Below are 24,556 nucleotides of genomic sequence, written 5' to 3' on the forward strand. Positions count from 1 at the left end.
TTGACGTTACATCTAGTTATTAATTCACAGGACATTCAATCGTTTTACTAACACGGCAGTTATGAAGAATTATGTTTATGTAACTTACTCATGTCGAAACTATGTACATTACCAACCTAATTCGTTTGCAATGCCCCATGTATTGTACAAATGTTGCTACACTTACCATAATATCCCATGCAAAATGGTTAGCTTGCTAGCTAGCTAACTGTGGAATAGCCAACTGTAACATAGCCAATTATCTCACCTAGTTGTGGGAAATAGGCTGCGTTCATATTACAAGTGATAGAATGAATGTGTGACTTATGTTTAGTTGATGTTATGACATGTAAAGTTAAGCTTGCTGAACTTAATTATAGTCAGCCACGGGCAGTTTGACTGTGCCTATCGATACATTCGTGACACTCCTGTTAGTAAACTGGAAAGAGCAAAACATAGGAACATGGTCACATTAATCCCATAAACACACAGATAACTCTTACACCAACCTTATTTTGTGCCTTTTATTCACGTTTGTTTCAAGATTTAGTAAGTATACTATAAGCCCTTTTCGCTCCCCACTTTGATGCAGCATACAGTAGGTTTCCATTAAATCAGTCAACTTTCACCTAAAAGGGGGCGTGTACGTGCAGCACATACAATGTTCCATTCCATTCGTCAGTGCATATTGTTTAGTTTCTGTTCTAGCGAGATCTGGTGTGGTGTTGTAGTTGTTCTAGTTGTTGCAACAGCATGTGAAAAAACTACAAAGTTTGTTACACCAAAAAGAACGTTAATCTCGCAATAAAAAAATTGACACCGTTAAAATAGATTTAAGTTAACGCCGTTAATAACGCTGACAGCACTATAATCTACAGATAATTACCCCAACAGCAGCTAACTACACTAATCTATAGATCACTACCCCAACAGCAGATAACTACCCCAACAGCAGCCAACTACACTAATCTATAGATAACTACCCCAACTACAGCTAGCTACAGTATGCTACATTAAGCTATAGATAATTACCCCAACTACAGCCAACTAACCAACTACACTAATATATAGATAACTACCCCAACTACAGCTAGCAACACTAATCTACAGATAACTACCCCAACTACAGCTAGCTACACTAATCTACAAATAACTACCCCAACAGCAGCTAACTACACTAATCTATAGATAATTACAGTGAAATATACAATTTTAGAAAAATAGGGTTGAAACAGGTAAAACAAAAATGGAGACATAATTTTTCTCCATGTTCAATGACCTCTAAAGACAGTCCAACCACTCTCCAAAAATTAACATTTCAAACCCACAGAAACCACATAGGCCCCCTGACTAAAGTTGAGAAATGAGTTGATATGTGGCGTAAAGAAGTGGTTCTACAAACAAGACAGTTTTGCAGATTATAAAGAATTTATAAAGGCAAATTAAGGCAACACAAGTGGCAACAGTAGGATTATGGACACCACAGCATTCAGTTATCAGAAAAATAATGCACTTACTCTGCTGCACGTCGGGGCCGCATTACCACCTTGAAAGCGCATTATTTTTCTTGATAACCGAACGGTGTGTCATCTATGATCCCCTGCATGTATAAGTAAGTAAGTATAAGTATACTTATACTTAACTCATCTATGATCCCCTGCATGTGAACTAGGTAGATGACGAGGTGGCCAACAAAGTTAACCAACTAGCTGATATTTGTGACTTTATTAACATACCAGTTTTGACTGATATATTTGTGACTTTATTAACATACCAGTTTTGACTGATATATTTGTGACTTTATTAACATACCAGTTTTGACTGATACTGTATATTTGTGACTTTATTAACATACCAGTTTTGACTGATATATTTGTGACTTTATTAACATTCCAGTTTTGACTGATACTGTATATTTGTGACTTTATTAACATACAGTACCAGTTTTGACTGATATATTTGTGACTTTATTAACATAACAGTTTTGACTGATACTGTATATTTGTGACTTTATTAACATAACAGTTTTAACTGATATATTTGTGACTTTATTAACATTCCAGTTTTGACTGATACTGTATATTTGTGACTTTATTAACATACCAGTTTTTACTGATATATTTGTGACCCTATTAACATACCAGTTTTGACTGATATATTTGTGACTTTATTAACATACCAGTTTTGACTGATACTGTATATTTGTGACTTTATTAACATACCAGTTTTGACTGATATATTTGTGACTTTATTAACATTCCAGTTTTGACTGATACTGTATATTTGTGACTTTATTAACATAACAGTTTTGACTGATACTGTATATTTGTGACTTTATTAACATAACAGTTTTAGCTGATATATTTGTGACTTTATTAACATTCCAGTTTTGACTGATACTGTATATTTGTGACTTTATTAACATTCCAGTTTTTACTGATATATTTGTGACTTTATTAACATTCCAGTTTTGACTGATATGTTTGTGACTATTAACATTCCAGTTTTGACTGATACTGTATATTTGTGACTTTATTAACATACCAGTTTTAACTGATATATTTGTGACTTTATTAACATTCCAGTTTTGACTGATATATTTGTGACTTTATTAACATACCAGTTTTGACTGATATATTTGTGACTTTATTAACATACCAGTTTTGACTGATTTGTGACTTTATTAACATTCCAGTTTTGACTGATGTTTGTGACTATTAACATTCCAGTTTTGACTGATACTGTATATTTGTGACTTTATTAACATACCAGTTTTAACTGATATATTTGTGACTTTATTAACATACCAGTTTTGACTGATATATTTGTGACTTTATTAACATAACAGTTTTGACTGATGTTGTGCAGACACTGGTGGTCTTCAAACCGCTGATATATATATATATTAATATTTATTTCATATATATTCTGCTGCCTCTCCTGCTGTATGTTCTATGTTCTCTATGTTCCTAACGTTACAGAATGTTTTTATGGTAAATCTTGTGTAATTCATACCACTGCAACTAGTCTCTGCAACGGTTTCTCCTTGTGTGTGTGTGTGTGCATCAGTTTCATCTCCTTGTGTCTGTGTGTGTGAGTGTGTGTGTGCAACGGTTTTGTGAATTTTTGGTGTGAATTGGCCTTTACAGCACACACTTACACAGACACACTACTTGTTGAGCCAAAGTGTGTGTGTGTGTCCTCCTTGCCTTAGGCTTGCCGGGAGCATGTGCTGTTTGTTTGGGGTCGCTGTAAATAGCTAATGCTACCGTCTGTTATTGCCACAGGCACACACACATGTACACACACACACACACATTCAGACACACCACACACACGCACGTACACACACACACACACACACGTATGCACGCACACACACACATGCACACACACACACACAGGTACGCACACACATGCACACACACACACACGTACGCACACACACATGCACACATCACACATTCACCTATATTCAAACACACAGACATTCCTATGTGCACATACACATACACACACGTACGCACACACACACACACACACACACACACACGCTCACTCACACACATGTACGCACACACACATACACACACTCACTCACACACACACACACACTCACTCACACACACACACACACACACACACACACACACACACACACTCACACACCAACTTACCCGTCTCCCTCTTGTATTTCCAGATTGTTGAACTGAGGAAGAATGTGAAGAACTTTCATTACATTCTTGCAAATCCTGTGAGTAGATCACCCACCAACTTAACTGCTGGTAGTGTGTGTGTGTGTGTGTGTTCATAAAGATATGCGCTGAACTTCCAGTAGTGTGTGTGTGTGTGAGAGAGAGAGTGTGTGTGTGTGTGGGGGGGGGTGCTCATAAGGATATGCAGGAGATTAGCTGCATGTTAACCACTGTAATTCACTGGAGAATGATTCTGTTTCTACATGTAGGGAGACTAAAGTGTGTGTGTGTGTGTGTCTGTTTCTACATGTAGGGAGACTAAAGTGTGTGTGTGTGTGTGTTCATGAGGATATGCAGGAGATTAGCTGCATGTTAACCAATGTCACTCACTGAAGAATGATTCTGTTTCTACTAGGGAGACTGAGGTGTGTGTGTGCATGTGTGTGTGTGTGTGTGTGCCCTTTGGAAGGATGGTTTCTATAGAAACCTTAGCTCACTGCAGCAGATTTCCTGACTCATAGAGCAGAAAAAGACACACATACACACAAATGTGCAAACACACACCCGCGCACACACACACTCACACACACACACACAGTGGGTTTGTGGGAGGATCTCTGCAGTGGCTTTGCTCAAAATCACCATGGCGATGACGACGTGAGCTACTCCTGTTGGCATATTACTCTGGCTACCAGGGCTACTCCTGTTGCTATGGTTACAACATTTGCTGCCGCAGCTTCTGTTCTTCCTCCTCTGCTTAGCCAACAGGACTACAACTCCCAGAGTACCCTTGGACTGCCAGAAGGGACACCAAGCCAACAGGACTACAACTCCCAGAGTACCCTTGGACTGCCAGAAGGGACACTAAAGGCCCTTTCTATTTGTCTCGTAAAACATGTACGAATGAATTGACCGTTCGCAAAAGCCACGCCCCCTAGTTATTGTTACTACGCCCGTCAAACTCAGAACGGAGTTGTATAGAAATTTAATGGTACAGTAGCTGTTAAGACTCTGTAAAAGTTACAGCATAAGAGGCTCTTTTAGAGAGCCACGGACCTAAATTAATTTACAATCATTTACAATCCGTTGAAAGACTGCAGTATGACATGGAGACACATGTATAAACTCATATCTAGCTTTGTTGGGTGACAAACTTAAACGGGAGGTTTAAGTCGAGTGTGTTAAAGGCGAGTGTGATTCACTGATATTAATACGTTAGCTGTGCTAGATAGACTTGCATGCATGTTACAAGGACACTGGGCCATGTCATGTAAGGAACATGGTGCTACCAAAAAACGGAAACATAGCCTACATCGCAGAGCCACTTCAACTTTATTATTATATGGTGAATAAATGTTACACTACTGTGCACAGCCCACTGATCTATAAAGATCAGTGGCACAGCCCCATGTTTCTCTGACGTGACGAAGCTAGCACGTTAGTTAGCTAACCGCTGCTAATAACGTGCTGGCTAGAGAATTTAATCTAAATTAGAGAATTTAATCTAATTTAACATAATTACAGAAAACGTAATCAAGATTGAAAGGCATTTTTCTGTGTATCGGTGTTGTGTTAATCCCACATGTCATTTGACTGACCTTTTCAACTCATATCACTATAAAATCCCATAAAACCAGACACATATCAAGGCTCCCAATACATTTCTATGGAGTCGTAAGGTGAAGTTGACGGGCCATGTCTGCTTGCACGGAGCTACTGGACTGCCATTGGCTCATCTGCGTTCGATGGGCGGGGTTTTGTGAACCGTCAATTGCTAGCGCGAACGAACACTGGGGTTTGTACAGTGGGCAGTGCTTCGACTTGGCCAGCTTCCCTCGCGGTCCGCGCGCGGGATCACGTGGCATCACGCGACTTTAATTTGTATTTTTCCAGTGACGCTGCAACGACGCTGCAACAACTGGCAGTGGTCTCAAGTGAGCAGGGTGTCTCGTAAAAAGAAATGGAGCTGGAAAACCCTACACAGACTTCACTACAGACTTTAGCAGACTGGTTTAGAAATAATTTAATAGCCAGAAATATGCCTGCCCTGCCCTAATAAAGAAATATTTGGTTAACGGCGAGTGAATCCCGTTTGCAGCCGTAGAAGAAACGCAGGACAAATTAAACATTCTGGTTTTCTCCGAGTGCAACGATGATAGACAGACATCATTTGGACAAAATATAGAGCATATTAACCTCCGTTGCTCAGCCAAATGCCTTCCTGTTACGTCCTGTTATCACGGAGTTACAGGCAATAAACTATTTTTGATTAGTCACAAGTTTACTTCATTAGCGTTTATTTCTTTGATTATTAAAGAGTGTTTTTCATTTAAAGGCTTGACTTCGTGCTTATTCAGAAGAGCATTTAGTGCTCTCCCCAATCCCAGACGTTCACATTGCATGTTTGTTTGTAATGGATGCAACCGCGAGATACGCTTGTCATAGGCGCCGATACCATGGGTGCTCCGTCTCTCGGGCACCCACTGAAAACATCGAGCACCCACGTGTGCCAGCTTACAGTCCCGGCTAAATTTACATTCATTTAAAATCAAACATCGCAGTTTATGTTAAATTCAGCATCTCTCATAATGTGATTGGATATATTGCTGTCAATTCCCTACTTCATATACTAACCACCAATGAGAGCGTCTCTCGTATGAAAATTCCTGACACTTCCCACCTGAAGAATTAACGCAAGGCTTTGTCGGGTCTTCAGCCCCGAATGTTTAAAATGTATATAGCCCTGAATATCATTTCAAAAGTAGTCTGACAAAGCTTATTGTTTTTTGACACAGCTAAACACTGGTACCTCATAGAACGTCTATAACATAGCCTAGGTGGTCGCAACTCACAAAAGTAAAGCAGAAAGAAAGAACTCAGGCAAATCTAGCCTACAACATGCAAACAGCTTTATGCGCAGGGGAGAGAGCACGCGCGCACTGTGCTTTATGACTGTTGCCTTCTGATGGTATCTTGCTAATTCACTGAACTGCATTAGGTGACACAAATGGTAGGCCTATTGCCTTTATCTTATAACTCCTTGTCTGAGCGACTATCAGGCCTATGGTTTTTAAAAGACAGATGTTCCCTGACAAAGACATTCGAAATTAAGAATGTTTATTGACTTGAAAAATACACTAATTTTTGCAAACTCCCTTAATTCAACCCTTGAAGACATCGCGGTCTGGTGCGCTATGTAGATCGTTTCTCGTACCATTTAATTTCTCAGAATTTAGGTCTACTAGTCCTACAATAACGTCATCACCAAATACATCTTTTATTTTTAGTTGATCAACCACAAAGAGTAGCATAGGCCTACTGTGTACAGTGCACTGACGACTGTAGCAGCCCAAGGTAACCAGTTGTTGTAGATGAGAGGCAACCCCTTGTTTCAGATAGCCTGGACAACATGTTACCTGGGTGTTGCCTACGTTATTAATTAATGGTAGCCTACAATAGTTAATTGATTCGCGTAACATATTAAAGAGTAGGGAATCAGGATGGAGAGAGTCACGCGTGTGTTGCTTTTGCGGGATCGAATCCAGTTTAATGCTAGTTTTCAAAACATATATTTTTTACATGTCTTTTGTCCGAGTGGCTGTAATGTAGCCGAGCGCTCATGGCGTATGAAAAGCGACTTCAAACTGCCTAAAACAACTTGTTTGTGAATGTCTGACAACTGCTGCAGCGCATGCACGCGCAAGGAAACCAGTAGGTGGAGAAACCAGAAGGCACACAACACCGGAACGATTTTAAGGCTATTTCGCATAGGCTACTCAATGGTGCTATTTCACACGCTTTATAGCGACCCCCCACTCACCGGGGTTAGGTGGAAGGTGTTAATAGACGATTGGCGTAGCCTACAGTGGACTAGGGCTGTCAAAATTGCTCAAAAATGACGTTCGAATATCCCCTCTAAAATAAACACATGTATTCGAATATTGGAATATCTAGGCTATATTATTTGCGCATTATGTCAGTGATGCGCATCATGTCATCTGTTTTTAACTTTTTGTATGGTTATTGCTTGACAGGGGGGATCCCAAGCGGCTTTCAGCCATAAGGCATTTCCTAATTCACCCGACACTGATATTCAAAATGTTGAAACTATTTCGGCATAGCCTATAAGCAGTTTAATTAAATGTAATGTTAGTTGTAAACAAATGGGCTACTTGGTGAGGCTTGGCCTCACAGATGCGGTCGTGCCTTAAATGGCAATACAAATCTTCACGATAGGCCTATTAACTGACCGCCCAATTCACGTTTTACTGGGGGGCAGGGGCATCAGCCATTTGTTCCCAAGGGTCTATGAATTGTTAATCCGGCCCTGCCCCCAACGAACGCAACTTTCCACCTCTGAGACAGCTGAAAAGTCTAGAGGACTCCTAACTCACTAAGACCTACTTACTGTAGGCTGCGCAAACCACAAGCCTGCATTCGAGGCAGGCCTTCTGTTGAAGAATTTTATATAAAACCCCCACACACTTGGACAGTTCCCTTTCAGGTTCCTCCTGGTCGTCCCATTGTGTCAGACTGCAACAGCACCACATACAACATTTCCATCTATATTGACTCCTATCTTAACCCCCTTTCCAACAGACACCCCTCCTACCTCAAGGATACATACCACTTCCTCACTAGGCTTCGACCCATGGCAGTCCCACACCACACTCACCTCTTCACTTTAGACGTAGATAGCCTTTACACCAATATCAACACCCCCGCCGGATTACAAGCAGTTCAAAACACCTTTCAAAAATACCCAGACCCCCACAGACCGGACACCATCCTCCTGCAACTTTTAGAAATCTGTCTCACTCACAATGATTTTAACTTTGACAATAAACTTTACTTACAAGTACACGGGACTGCCATGGGTCAACGCTTTGCACCTTCCTACGCCAACATCTACATGAGTGAGTGGGAGCAGGCCGCCCTAGCCAAGTGCCCTCTTCAACCCACTTTTTACTTTCGTTTTCTGGATGACATCATTGGAGCTTGGCCACACCCCCTACAGGATTTCAACACTTTTTTAGACACCTTAAACTCACATCACCCATTCATCTCACTTAAGGCCACAATTGACCCACACCAGATTAATTTTCTAGACACCACCATCTTTTTCACCCCCATTTCACCTACACATAAATCTTTTAGTTCCAAAGTTTATTTTAAACCCACAGACACTCACTCACTTTTGCACAAGCACAGTAATCACCCCAAACACACGTTTAGATCCATAGTTAAATCCCAAATCATCCGGTTTCATCGCATCTGCTCCTTCCCCACAGACCTTCACCATGCCATACAACAACTCTTTCAAGCCCTCCGTAAGAGGCATTATTCTAAACGTTTCCTCCGCCACATCAAACACTTGACTCTGGCCGGCCTTGCTCCCACTCACTCATACACTCCAAACACTTGCCCATCACCCACTCCCACACCAGACCTTCCTCTTAACCCCAACCCGGACCCAGATCCTAATCCTAACCCTTTTCCTAACCTTAACCCTGACTCTAACCCCTACCCCTTTCCTAACCTTAACCCCAACCCTTTTCCTAACCTTAACCCCAACCCTCTTCCTAACCTTAACCCCAACCCCAACCTTAACCCCAACCCTTTTCCTAACCTTAACCCCAACCCCAACCCTTTGCCTAACCCTAACCCTAACCCTCTTCCTAACCCCAACCCTGACCCACCCCATCTCCTGCCCCTTATTGGCACCTACTCACACGGCATACAACACCTTCACCACACACTGAAACAACACTATACTGATTTCCAAACAACACACCCCACCTTCCAACACCACACACTCATCTCCGCATATAGACGCAATAAAAATCTCAAAAACCTCCTCATACGCACCACCTTCACCCGTCACTTACAACCACCACCCCCTAAAGAAAACTTACACTTCACCCCTCACCTATTCATCACCAATATTCATAGTCACTGTTCTGCACCCACCAATCCACTCAACTTAGACACTCCCAATTTAGTATATGTTATCACCTGCACTCACTGTCACATGTTGTACATCGGGGAAACTGGACATACACTTCGCATACGCCTCAAACAACATCTGCACAACATACATAAAAATACACTCAACACTTATCTTGTCACACATTTCCAGACGCACAACATCACACATTTGAGGGTCTGTGGCCTTGAAGGGAACCCAGGCTGGACAATTTTACAGAGGAAAAGAGCAGAGAGATTGTGGATTTTAAAACTTCAAACACTACACCCACAAGGTCTTAATGAAAAATTGAATTAAAGTTTTATACCACTCTGTGTCTTTTTTACAAGCTCCTCTCTTTTATTTTATTTCCTTTCCTTTTAACTTTTATTTTATTCTGTTTTATTTATTTATTTATTTTTACTTTTAGATGGGATGAGTGGGGCGGGGACAACTGGCCAGTGCATAATGGTCCAAACAACCACTCACCAAAGCAAATTTTAATTCTAATTTCCTAACCCCAACCCTCTTCCTAACCCTAAACCTAACCCTTTTCCTAACCCTAACCCCAACCCTCTTCCTAATCCCAACCCTGACCCACCCCATCTCCTGCCCCTTATTGGCGAATCTGGGTTAAGATTTTGACAACAATATTGACATCGTTGTTTACCTAAGTTTATCTTTTGTGCAGATCATATTATCAAAATCAGAATCAGCCTTCTTGGCTTGGTTTGCGTAAACTAACAAGGACCCCCCCCCCCCCCCCCCCCCCATGAAAATCAAAGGCTACATATTCTCAGCTGACTCGTCAAAAACTGCGCACCACCTTATTATTATCTGCAGGTGTGTGACTTTTACTTACGTGCACATGGCTGCAAATTGACTTTTAATTTATGTATTTTCTGCCTTGGGCATTTTAAAATATGGATGTATGGTGGTTAGAAGTGTAAATATCAATTAGAAACATAAATATATTTATAATTATTAATTTGCAAACAAATAACTGGCGTCAGTGACGTCTTTAACATGAAGATCCCTGGAACTATGCTTCTACTAGCATTCTACCACAGGTCGAGAGGTGTAGTTGTAACTACACAACTTTACGATAGTGGTTGCGAACGTTCGTTGCTACTATGGTTTTGGGAAACACTAACGTAGTGTAACGATGCATTGGACTATGTAAATTCCAAATATGAATGTAATTCTGCGGCATAAAGCAGATGTATTTGTTTATTGTACAGAAAAATAAAAATGACATGTCAAGCAGTCAATTGACTACATTGCAGTCAAGAAGTAGGGCAAATTAATTTACGAAACCAAAACGTGGGTCATAGTTGTCTAAGCCTCTATAGAGACAGGAGCCTGTTAAAAACGTCGCAGAAGCCTACCTAAGGCTACAGATTAATTCTGAACAGTTATTTCTCTACTGGCTCAATTATCACACCACTGTTTTGATTTGCGTAGTTGCGTTAACCCAACACTGACAATAATGTAGACAGCAAATTTCGATTTCCGTTACCACCATGTAGTCAAGCCTTAAGCCATACCCAAGTAGACTAAATCGAGGTAAATCAAGCTTTTTCAGAAGGGGCGGCAGGCAGAGCGATGTACAGTGGCAGAGTGACGCACAGTGGCTGAAAGTGGTACTAAAGCTTCACGCAGCTTCACACCTCGTCATGCGCGACTGAAGTGGTCATTTGAAAGCGATGCCCACTGTAGTCTTTTTGGGAAGAACATGGATGCCACCAGGGCAGCAGCTGTCTCGTTGGTGCTGGACATTGGTTTAGAACACGAGAACACGTCCTTCATTCTCCCTTGTTGGTTATGGTCAATGTGAATTAATAATAAAAAGTTTTTTTTGTAACTCAATTTCGTCTTTTTCAATTTCAACAAGTACTGTCGCGTTTCTCTCAAGCCACGAGGGGCATTAGCAGGCTAGTCATTGTTATTGTTTTGTGCTACATGTAGCCTCTAGCTAACCGGCTGGAAAACAATTGTTACATTGTATTGCACGCACAGCAAGACCCTGCAATGCATGAATTGGTGACCGGATTGAAGCAGCAATGTAATCTAGTGTGTAAGAGCATTGCATCGACATTAAAATGACCAACACAGTACAAATGCAAAGAAAATACATGTCATCTCTTCTCAACTATGGGCGCAGCCATGTTTGTCGTAAGGTCGTACCTCGGGGTACCCTCAAGAACTCCGAGATAAAGGGGGCGTGCCTGCGTGAAATGACGCAAGAAAGCTGGGTAATTTACAATTTCCAACTTGGGCGGGGGATTTACGAGACAAATAGAAAAGGCCATGAGCCAACAGGACTACAACTCCCAGAGTACCCTTGAACTGCCAGAAGGGACACTGCCCGGAAGTTATGCGAAAGCGCAGATCTAAAAGCCAGGCACTGACTGTGGTTTGTGTCATCATTATATGATTACTCTTCCATTATGATTACTAATGTGTGTGTGTGTGTGTGTGTTTAAAATGCAGGGCTTTTTGGACATTGATCTGTTGGAGTTCAAGAAGGGCGGGGCCAATGTGACCGGATTTCAGCTGGTGAATGGGGAGGATCCTTCTGTTAGCCACACCCTCCAGCAATGGCTGCAGTTTGAGACAAAAGATGCCAAAGCTCCTCGAAAGGGCCTGAAGGTGTGTGCGTGTGTACTGTATGTGTGTGTGAATATGTGAGTGTATGTGTGTGTGTGAGTGTGTTGTGTGTGTGTACCAAAGCCAGAGATGGTCTAAAAGAAATTCCTGTTTTAGGGTGAAAGCACTTAGTGGCTGTGGGAGGGGAGGATATGCAGGAGACCAAACGTGTGACAGTGACTCACAAACCTGACTGCTAACCCAAACCTGACTGCTAACCCTAACCCAAACCTGACTGCTAACCCAAACCTGACTGCTAACCTGAAAAAAAGAGAGAATACACATTAGTTAACACACAGGAAAAACCTATTTGGGTACCTGCAAAAGAGAAAACACACATTAGTCAACATACTGGAAATTATGTATAGGGATATACAACACAAATACCGGTACATACACTTACCTCTTTCTGAGCCCATAAGCCACTTGGGAGATTCAAAGATTTGTGTGCCAGTGCATTCTGGCTACTTTTCAGTAGCCAGAGCTTGTTCCCCTAACCTAACCCAAACCTGACTGCTAACCCTAACATGACTGCTAACCCTAACACAAACCTGACTGCTAACCCTAACATGACTGCTTAACACATTTTAAAATTTTTATGTATTCATGTAAAATACTGGCATCAGTGGCATAACCTGAATGCAGCTATAGTACACTAATCTGTTTTTAAAGTGTTAAGGGACTATAAGGTGCAGGGCATTTTGCCGTTGTAGTACACTTCTGTAAACTATAACAGGGTGGGAAAAGTTATCCAAAACTTGTCACGAGTGTAGTCTTTCTTTCCCAAAGGAAGTGATTTGGCCCTCACGCCCTCCCCCTTCCCTTAGCTCCTCCTCCTTTCTCCTCTCCTCCTCTCGTCTAACCCTAACATGACTGCTAGCCCTAACCCAAACCTGACTGCTAACCCTAACCCAAACCTGACCGCTAACCCTAACCCAAACCTGACTGCTAACCTAACCCAAACCTAACTGCTAATCCTAACCCAAACCTGACTGCTAACCTAACCCAAACCTGACTGCCATAGATGATTGGACTTACACTCTGATATAGACTGACAGCCTGATTTACGTGCAATTGCGAACGTGTATGTGAATGTGTGTGTTTGTCTGTGCATATGTGTGTTTATTTAAATGTGTGTGTATGTGTGTGTTTGTCTCTGTATGTGTGTACGTGTGTTAATCTGTGTGTGTGTACGTGTGTAAATCTGTGTGTGTCTGTGTGTGTGTATGTGTGTTAATCTGTGTGTGTGTGTGTGTGTGTCTGTGTGTGTGTGTGTGTAGTACACAGGAGCACTGACATATGACGGGGTGAAAGTCATGGCAACAGCGTTCCAGAATCTCAGACGACAGCGAATAGACATCTCTCGCCGTGGCAACGCAGGAGAGTGTCTGGCAAATCCTCCTGCACCCTGGGGCCAGGGCATCGACATCCAGAGAGCCCTACAGCAGGTACACACTCACACACACACACACACATACATACAATTTGAAACATACACTATCAATTCTAATACACACACACATACACTTTCAATTATCATCTACACATGTATACACTTTCACTTCATTATATATACACACACTCACACACACTCTCGCATCCATCAGAGGACACACAGACACAGGTGCTGTTTTGTCCTTATGCACATACACACATACATTTAGTCCCTATGCACATACACACACATACACACACACACACACACATACGTTTAGTCCCAATGCACATACACACACATACACAGACACACACACATACGTTTAGTCCCTATGCACATATACACACATACACACACACACACACACACACACACACACACACATCAGGGTTGTGCACAATTCGAATTGCAATTCTGCTTCCTGTTTGCTACCTCAATTGAAATGCAAGTGAAATTCAAGAATTGAATTGGAATTTAAGAGCCAGTTTCAATTCAATTCTGGAATTTTGCACAAGCCTGACACACATACGTTTAGTCCCTATGCACATACACACACATACACACACACACACATTTAGTCCCTATGCACATACACACACACACACACACACATACGTTTAGTCCCTATGCACATATACACACATACACAGACACACACACATACATTTAGTCCCTATGCACATACACACACAAATACACACACACACACACACACATACATTTAGTCCTTATGCACATACACACACACATACACACACACACACACACACATACATTTAGTCCTTATGCACATACACACACACATACACACATACATGTAGTCCCTATGCACACACACATACACACATGTATACACACATACATTTAGCCCTTAGGACTCCTTATGCACATACACAGGGCCCCCTTCTTTCAATATACTGCTTTGCGTCCGACTAATAGTGATTTTTTATTTAGCCTATGGCCTGTCAAAATAATCTTAGCATTCACAGCGCAAATTAATTTAGTCTTTTACGCAGTGGAGAAAGTGACAGCGCACGGCAAGAAAGAAAGTGCGTCCAAATTCACCCATTCTTCTCAGTTGAATTACTCGCTAAGTAGCCTATTCATCATACAGACATCACAAGTATCACATCGCATGAAAGAGCTTTTTCTCAGCTTTTAAACGATGTTAGCCGCTAATTGCTGTGGTGAACAGTTCGCGAGAAAAGTAAATAATATAATTCAATTTAATCATAAATTCTACTTAAGGTTCTGCGCCCATCTCCCTACCCATTCATCTCGGTGGAATACTTCACGAACCCTTCGTTCAACACATGACAAACCATATATCAGAATAAACAGCAGACCGAACCGAACCGAACCGAAGTGTAAAGCAGTCCCCTGTACAGTTAGCCGTTTCAGAGTAATCCAGTTTTGAATTTGCAAATGCATGGCTGTCTCCAAATTTGGGCTTTAAGTTTTACAATGTGTTTAAATTGTTCTACATGATTTCATAACGGGCCAAATACAGAATAAATGTATCGCCTAGATATCGGTAAATATTAAAATCAGAGGAAAACTAACTAAGAGTTTGTGAAAGTAGCCTTAATGATCACAAAATGCTAAGCATGCATCTAGGCTATTTGAGTTTCTTAAAGCTGAGCTGTGCTTAAATTGTTTAATACATGATTTCACAACAGGTCAAATATAACATAAATGTTAAATATAGCCTACATATTTAGCCTAGATATCTGTAAATATTAGATGATCAGATGATTTACAGTTCTATGTAATATGTCATGTTTCATGTTTTTGTAATGTTTCATACAGTGATGCAGGTCTACTGCTGTGAATAGGCTAAATACAACTTTGATCATTTTTATAGGCTATAGTTATAACTTTGGCCTTGGTGCCCTGACATGTGGCCTTTGTGCCCCGCACCAAATATGCCCAACTGAAGGCCAAGTGGCCTTGCCCCTAAAATGATGAAATTCCAAGCCTGCACATACACACACACACACATACATTTTTTCCTTATGCACATACACACACACATACATTTAGTCCTTATGCACATACACACACACATATATTTAGTCCTTATGCACATACACACATACACACACACATACATTTAGTCCATATGCACATACACACACACACACACACATACATTTAGTCCTTATGCACATACACACATATTTACATTTAGATTAGATTAGATTAGATTTAACTTTATTGTCAATGTGCAGAGTACAAGTACAAAGCCAACGAAATGCAGTTTGCGTTGCAAAAAAGCAGAAAAGTACAATGTGATAAATGGCGTTTACAAACGGAAGTTCGGGAGGAGCATGACGGAATTTGCCACGCCTCCTTCAATCAGACAGGTTATTTATTTGCCTCCTTCAGTCAGACAGGTTATTTATTTGCAGTCTGCCTCTACCTGCCGAAGTTGCAGGATCGGCGTCACTCCGCTTGCAAGACGCGTTTGGTCAAGCTAGGAGCCAAGTCGTTGGTCGCGCAGATTGGCTTCCCCAGCGCCTTCTCGGGCATCCAATTGCTCGCCTGTTTCTAATAACAGCGATAGCCACCGCACAACTCTTTCTCTTTTCCAGCTAATCAACCCTCCCCACTTTTCTCTTAGCCTATCCCGGGTGCTGAGCAACCTTACCTCATGCACAGAGAATCACAGGCTCAGCCCCTGCCTCAGTCATTGCAAGCGCATCTTGATTGATTAATCACCCACTATGTGGATACTGTTTTTTTAGAATTGATTTAGATTAAGTGTTATTTAGTATAATTTGTATTTTAGTATATTTAGTATTTAGTATATATTTATCTTCTACTGTCCTTATTGCTTAGTTGTGTTTCTTTATATTATATACTTTTAATTACTTTCTGCTGTTAGTGAATGTGTGTGTGTGTGTTGTCTGTATGCTACTGTGACCTTGAATTTCCTCTGGGGATCAATAAAGTATCTATCTATCAATGTATTTAAGGGAGCATGGCTTTACCCTAACTCAATGCCGGCAAGGAAAGGAAATTTTCTCCTTTAAATTTCTGGGAGTTTTTCGCCTTCCTCTGTGTTCAGAGAGTGCCAGCATATTAAAGCCCTTCCCTAGCTGACCCTTGGAGCACCTACACCAGCGTGTAGCTCTGCTCTGTTCCTCGGAATCCTCTCTAATAATTTGTTGCTGCTCACTACTTCTCTTGCCGTTATAGCTACCGCCTTTATTGCTAAAAATTGGGGTGCATTAGATGTTGAACTTCACAATTGTGTGTTTTGGGCTGTCATTTTCAACATCTACTCTCTCCTGCAGCCCTATACAATTTTGGCTAATTATTTTTTCCATCGCATGACTAGACACCCCCCCCCCCCCCCCCCCCCCAGACTATGGACGCTCCGTTACTCGCTTCTGGTTTCAAATGCAGCTCAACGCTGTTCTAACGCAAATCGGAATCCCAGCAGCAGGCCCTTACTCTACTCATTATTTTATGATGCAGCCACTAACATGGCAAATAACGGCCTGTCCGATCAAGCTCTCAAAACTCGGCCCATGGTCCTCCAACGCCTATCACTAGTTGGTTCCAGAGCTGAACTGCATAGCAACTAAACGCTGCTTTACCATGTTTAGCAACAGTAGAAGGTGTGTACTGCTGAAGCATGTCTGCTAGGTAATTTTGTCCCATTCCATTTAGTGATTTATAAGCAAGCAGAAGTTGAGGTTCTGGACAGTTTTTACAAGAGTTTCATAGTCTATCAAACTCTGACATCAAGTTACAGTAAGTTCCCCTTCCCTTGAGGCTGGACGTTCCAGATGTTGAGTAAGCTGTTGAGAAGATATGTTCAGTCTGATTTTATCAATTTTGCCTTTGAAAAAAGATCCCAACTCATTGCATGTATTAGTTGAGACAAGTTCAGGTGCTAATTGTGGGGTTTGTTAACTTCTCCACAGTTGAAAATAGTACGGGAGAGTTATTTGTACTTCTACTGATGATATTTGAGAAGAAAGACTGTCTTGCTTTGCATATGTCAGAATTATATATGTAGAGCATGTCTTGGATTTCATAGTGGATCTGAAGTTTGTTTTTGCGCCATTTTCTTTCGGTCTTCCTACATTCTCTTTTTAGGATTTTAACCGCGGGATTTCGTTTCCATGGTGCTTTCTGCTTGTCCTTAACTGTCTTGAATTTTAATGGAGCAATATCATCCATAATATTACCCATTTTTAAGTTAAAATGATTCAACAGATCATCTACTGATTCTGAGAGTTCACTAGATGTCTGTAAGAGCGCTTGCTCAAAGAGAGCACTTGTTTGTTCATTTATGAGTCTCCTTTTTACTATCATAGATCTGTTCTGAGTGTGTGGTGACATAGACCCATTAAAGAACACACAGAAATGATCGGATAAGGCTAGGTCTTTAAGTCAAGTCAAGTAATTTATTTGTATAGCACATTTAAAAACAACAGGGTTCAAAGTGCTGAACAAAGAAAAGGTTAGCCAATAAGTCATAACAATAAGACCATACTGATATAATAAGACAGTCAAACTCTATGCAGATAGTTGACAACAGTTCAACTATTCAAGAAATACTTTAGCTGATTGTTTTGGAGACCTGTAAATAGTCAGTAGTAAAATCTGAGGAGAAGATTTAATGAGTGCACACAGGTATTCAAATGATACAAAGTCACCCAATGATGATTGATTGCACTGAAAAGATTTTTTGAATATTGTGTCTATCCCCCTCCCCTTTTATTTGTTCTGCAAGCACTTAGAAAGCTGAAATTTGGGGGGGCTGATTCGACGAGGGTAGTAGCACTGTTTGCTTGATCTAACCATGTCTCAGTTAAAAGTAGAAAATCAAGGTTGTGTGTGCAGATAAAATCATTGACTAAAAATGATTTGTTTGAAAGAGAAGTGGTAGTTTTAGTGTTGCGGTAATATGAGCTGCGAGGGAATTTTGCGGTTGTTGTGGTACAGGTAGGAGATTTAACTGGTTTACTCTGGGTTAAGAGGCAAAAAAGGCACGTTAAGATGATGCCCCCAGAACTAGCATTGTAGCTTAATGGGAGTACTGGCCATTAGCTGCAGCTACACCAGTTTGGTAGCAACGATTTTGGTTGTTGTTTTTCCTATCGACAGTACTCGGCAATGTGTAGCAATCAAGATCCATGTAAAAATCGGCCGGATTTCTCCTTTAACACGTAATATTAACCAATGCAAGGAATTTTAACATCTTTTATTGAAACACTCACAAATATCACTGACATGTTCCTCCAAAGCACCTTTCTGTCTTGGTTCGTCACCAACAAGGTCTTTTTGATAGGGTGCAGTAGCGAACTTATAAGTTACTATATTTTCATTAAACCAACACGATTATCAGGTGGAACAATTCTTTCTGGCTGGCTATTGTTCCAGCTTGACTAGAGCAAAGGAAAAAACTTGTTTATCAAAGATGTACTTTCATTGGCTAGTCACCTCACGTTCACCACTTTCATTGCATAAAGTTTAGCATGACCCAACTTCGGACACGTACCGGACACGTACTGTCCCGTTAGAGCAGCAATAAGCACCACTCGCACAGAATCAAGTGGCAGCACTAAAGTCAAGTGGGAAGTGCTGATTCAAAGTTTTATGAAGGTAGAGAGGGAACGCCCCTAATCTGGTAGGAATTGGTAGCGAGGGAACGCCCCTGCTCTGATAGGAACTGGTAGTGTGTTGAAGGTAGGGAGGGAACGCCCCTGCTCTGATAGGAACTGGTAGTGTGTTGAAGGTAGCGAGGGAACGCCCCTGCTCTGATAGGAACTGGTAGTGTGTTGAAGGTAGCGAGGGAATGCCCCTGCTCTGAGGGAACTCCCCTACTCTGATAGGAACTGGTAGTGTGTATTCTTTGACTATTGCCCTTCTGTGCTTTTATCAACTATTCCTGTTTACTTGACTTGACTTGACTTAGAGCCCGATTGACGCAAATTGCGTCAAAAAACACACCCATTCTTCTCTGTTACATTGCTCCGCAACTATTAGTTGCAGCAAGATGAGAGCTTTATAGCGTATATAGGGCTTTCCAACATTCAAATTTTAAAAAATCATGAAATTAAATTAAATTGTATCATATTTACAGTCTATACCAGCGTTTCTCAAACTATGGGCCGCGGACCGGCACCGGTCCGCAACGTGGAGACTGCTGGTCCGCGGAGCCGTGGAGTGAAATTAGGCCCGGTGCTTCGTGTGATAATTTGCTGCGCAATTGATCAAGGAACCGCGGACCGACAGAAAAAGAAAACAAATGTTTCTGCAATCAGGAGGAAATACTTGCTAATTCGATGTCATTAGACATAGAGCAGTACAATTAAGTAGTGGTATGAGCGTTTATTCAATGCATGCGTGCGGGCGACAGAAACCGAAACTACCCGATAACGTTGGTACTGTAGCAAAGCTCCGCTTCAACCTGTCGGAAGGCTATTTAATTATTTAACGGCATTTAATAGAGCTATGTGGATTCTTGCAATTTCCATAGAAACAGAGCAGTGACTGTGTAATACACTGTCTAGCATTGAGTAGGCCTCTGAGTATAGTCAAATTTGAATATAGCGTGGCCAAAAGATATTGTAGCCATCACTCTACTCTCATTAGTTTGTTAGATGACTCATCTCTCATTACAGGCCCCCCTTTGACCCCTCTGGGTCATCTTAGGGTTGGACCTAGTGGGGTTACCAGATCCTTTGGTTCAAAGTCTTTGTGGGGCTGATGGTTGTAGTTTTCCAAGTAGCAGGGCTGCATGTGTATCTCTCTGTAGTGAACGGATGAGGTGGCTGAAGTAGCAGCACTGGAGTAGAGTGATGGTGAAGATCAGGGCACTGGCGATGACACATCCTCTGAACACCCATTCCCACCAAGTGTTGGCATACTGGGCGGGACGTGTGGTGGAGCTGGCCAGAATCTCAGCTGTCCTTTTAGCCAGATTCACTTGCACTTGTGCCTGGTTAAGGTGGTTGTCCGTTTGTTAGATGACCTGTCCCTACAGTTAACTGCTCCTGTAGACATGTGACAGTAGGCCCACAACTAGGATCCTTACAGCCTTATTAGTCTTCCTATTAAAGATCTCCAGACCAGAGATTTACGCTTATCTGCTCCGCCGTTTACCATACACAAAAGCTGGTATTATGTTTCCTGAATCCTTACATTCAGGCATTCAAATTAAATTTCTTTAAAAAGCATGTACATTTTTTCTCCATTTGCCTACCAGTGTATGATGCATTGCTTACATGAGGGAAACATTCCAAAACAATAGCACCCATATAGTTGCTGTTGTTTTGAGAAGTATTTCTCATGCAAGCATCATGCAACCATGCAAAAGCAATTAACTTAACTATTGTAATTATTATATCTTACATTAGTAAAGCAGTCCTCTGATGTCCATGTTTTCACAAACATTTTGTGAACAATGTTAGCACTTCAAACATTGACTGCTTTGAAGTGAAAGTGCATGTTTAACAATATAGCATAATAATAATTGTGATAATGATAATCATCATGATAATTTGATGTGTGTGTGTGTGTGTGTGTGTGGGGGGGGGGGGGGGGGTACGTGTAGGTGGGCCCTATGACCCCAAAGTCTGCCATGACCGGGCCTCAGGTCAAAGAAGTTTGAGAAAGGCTGGTCTATACTGCTCTGCGTTCACCTGCGCACCCATTACTCTCGTTTGAATTACATGCAAAACCGTGATCGCATAGATATGGCACGCATGTCAGAGGAGAGAGGAGACACAGAGCTATCATTTGATACCAAGTGCAACCTGGGTTATAAAACAGACGAAATGACAGCTAAATAATAACTTCATATAGCTCGACTTACCCCACGTCATGTTCATAATCCAACGCTATCATGTGTTTCTCTATGGCAAAGCATGTTCGGTTTTGATTCAAGGCTCACATTGCATCCCAATTTGTTCGACAAAGAAACACTTTTTGCCTTTACTTTGTTCATTGCAATGCAGTACAAAGTTGCTGTAGAGAATCATCATGAGTGCACACACAGGCTAACACGCAAGCTCAGGTCAAGTCAGGTCAGATCAGTTCGTGTCAGAAATATGGAGCGCAGAAAGGCTGCTAAATATTTCACTAAATAAAAAAATGGCATTTATTTCTGTAAGGCACACACCACATATTTCTGTAAATTGCTCAGCCCCAAATATATATATATACCTTTACTGTATGAGTCGAACTAACAAAAGTTTACCGTTGCCCAGCAACCACACCACACGACAACCCCTCGCTCACTCTCACACATGCACACGCACCACAAAATCAGCCGTTATGACACAATGACAAAATCAGCACCGTTATGACACGATGACAAAATCAGCCCCGTTATGATACGATGACAAAATCAGCCGTTATGACACGATGAAAGCTCCTCCTTAGACTCCACTGATGATATGATGCAGAAATGCGACCTTAATAAATCCTTCAGGGAACGTTCCCTAAAGGAGGTTTTATGGTTTGACAAAAATAAGCATTAAGCCCTCAAGGGAACGTTCTGGGAACATTCGTTTAGAAAATGTATCCTTAATATAACCATCAGGGAATGTTCCCTAAGGCTATGTTTAAACACAGCTGCCGGCATCCTTTTTACATTATAATCCTATGGAGAAGACCGTGTTTTCAAAAAAGTCCTCGGCTTCTTTTAAACCGTGACCTCGGGCGTCTTTTTCTGCAGCTAAGAGCTGTTTTTAAAGTTCCTACTGTAGGTTATTATTTTGAAAGATGACATCAGGAGCTTAAGACTTTACAAATGTAATGCCAAACATCCGCATGTTCCAAACAAGTAGGTATACAGGCACTTTGTGTGTCTTAGCATGTAGCTCACCGTATCCGTTGGCTTGATCGCTAAAAAAATATATGGGTCGCGACTTAATGAACATGGGAAATTGTGGGTCCCAAAGCTAGACCAGTTAAGAACCACTGCTTTAGAGGACAACCCTAGAATGTCTTCTGAAGGTTTATTTGCTCATTAGCTTGTTAGCTCGCTAGCTTATTAGCTCATTGCTAGTTTCAGGTGAGATCTCCTTACTGCATCCCTAAGTGTGGAAATGGTGCGAACAGACCAGATACTCTTAATATTGCTCACTCACACACACACACACACACACACACAGTCATTCACAGGCACACACCCCCCACACACACACACTCTCTCTCTCACATACACACACACACGCACACACACACACCCACACACACAAACACACACATACTCTCCACACACACACTCTCTCTCTCTCGCTCTCTCTCTCTCTCACACACACACACACACCAACCCAGGCTAGGACATTGTGTAAAGTTAATCATCTGTGAAAAGAGCTGAAATCCCCAGAGTGTGATGACACATATGATATGACTGCTCAGAGCTCTCCCTCTCTCACACACACACACACTTACAGATACACACACAAACACACACACACTTACAGATACACAACCTCTCTCTCTCACACACACACACACACATTCACACACACACACAGAGACATACACACACACACACTTACAGATACACGATACACACCCAACGAGAAGAAACCTTGAGCAGAACCCAACTCAGAAGAGGGGGACCCATCAGCCAGTTACACTCTACATTCACTCTCTCTCAGTTCTTCTCAGTAATTCTACATTCACGCACACACACACACTCTCTCTCTCTTTCTTTCTCTCTCAGTTAGAGATTCTTTGCTAAAATCACTAGACACATTTGGATGCAAATAATTTGACAGTCAAAGTAGAACCTTGTAATGACCTTGTACACAACCTTAAAAAGAGATGACAAATTATCGGAGGTTCTCCAAGCAGAGGCAAATCCTAAGACAGTGCGCGTGTGTGTGTGTATGTGTCTCTCTGTGTCTGTGTGTGTGTGTGTGTGTGTTTTACAGGTCCGTATTAATGGGCTAACAGGGTTCTTGTGTGTGGTTGTGTGTGTGGCTCAAAGGTTTGTATTGAGGGGCTAACATGGTTCTATTGTGTGTGTGTGTGTGTGTGTGTGGTTTACAGGTCCGTATTGATGGGCTAACAGGGTTCTATTGTGTGTGCGGCTCAAAGGTTAGTATTGAGGGGCTAACATGGTTCTTGTGTGTGTGTGTGTGTGTGTTTTACAGGTCCGTATTGATGGGCTAACAGGTCACATCCAGTTTGATGAGAAGGGCCGCCGGATCAACTACACGCTGGGGGTGATGGAGCTGAGAACAGCAGGGCCCAAGAAGGTAAGACCAGTGTGTGTGTGCACGTACGTGTGTTTGTGTGTGTGCAGCTCAGGTTAGAAGGCAGTGTGTGTGTGTGTGTGTGTGTGTACAGCTCAGGTTGGGAGGCGGTATGTGTGTGTGTGTGGTTGGGAGGCAGCGTGTTAGCATTTAAGCTCAAGCTAGGGTGCTAGTGTTTGTCACTAGCATGTTTCTTAAGGCGTCGAGAGTGACGTTTACATACTTACTGCTAGATACAATTGTCTGTGTGTGTGTGTGTGTGTGTGAACATGTGTTTGTGCTTGTAAGCATGTGTGTCAATGTTTCTGTAAACATGTTTGTGTGCATTCGTAAACATGTTTGTGTGCGTTTGTAAATGTGTGTTTGTGAGTTTTCATAGTGTCTGGGTTTTAGAATGAAACCATGGTTACCTTGGACAGTGTTCCAGTGGGAGAGTAGGAGGAACACATACTACAACTGGCCATGAGAGGGTGCCAAAGTACAACATCTTTTTGCCAATATCCATCTTCTTTAATGTGCTTCTACGGAGCTGAATAACAACACAGCCTTTCTCACACACACACAGATACAGAGCTGAATAACAACACAGCCTAAC

General features: G+C 41.7%; 1 protein-coding gene across 2 annotated transcripts in view; it reads left to right on the forward strand.

Annotated features, from left to right (window-relative positions):
* gria1a (glutamate receptor, ionotropic, AMPA 1a) overlaps positions 1 to 24,556 on the forward strand; it is an 80,380-nt gene that overhangs the window by 18,814 nt on the left and 37,010 nt on the right. For both annotated transcript variants that reach the window (XM_042061347.1, XM_042061348.1), the window contains exons 5-8: positions 3,680 to 3,733; positions 12,133 to 12,291; positions 13,569 to 13,736; positions 23,860 to 23,964. In XM_042061347.1, coding sequence (XP_041917281.1) covers positions 3,680 to 3,733; positions 12,133 to 12,291; positions 13,569 to 13,736; positions 23,860 to 23,964 — 486 coding nt within the window. The remainder of the gene's footprint in view (positions 1 to 3,679; positions 3,734 to 12,132; positions 12,292 to 13,568; positions 13,737 to 23,859; positions 23,965 to 24,556) is intronic.

This window comes from Alosa sapidissima, chromosome 14, assembly GCF_018492685.1.
Source record: "Alosa sapidissima isolate fAloSap1 chromosome 14, fAloSap1.pri, whole genome shotgun sequence".
NCBI lineage: Eukaryota > Metazoa > Chordata > Actinopteri > Clupeiformes > Clupeidae > Alosa > Alosa sapidissima.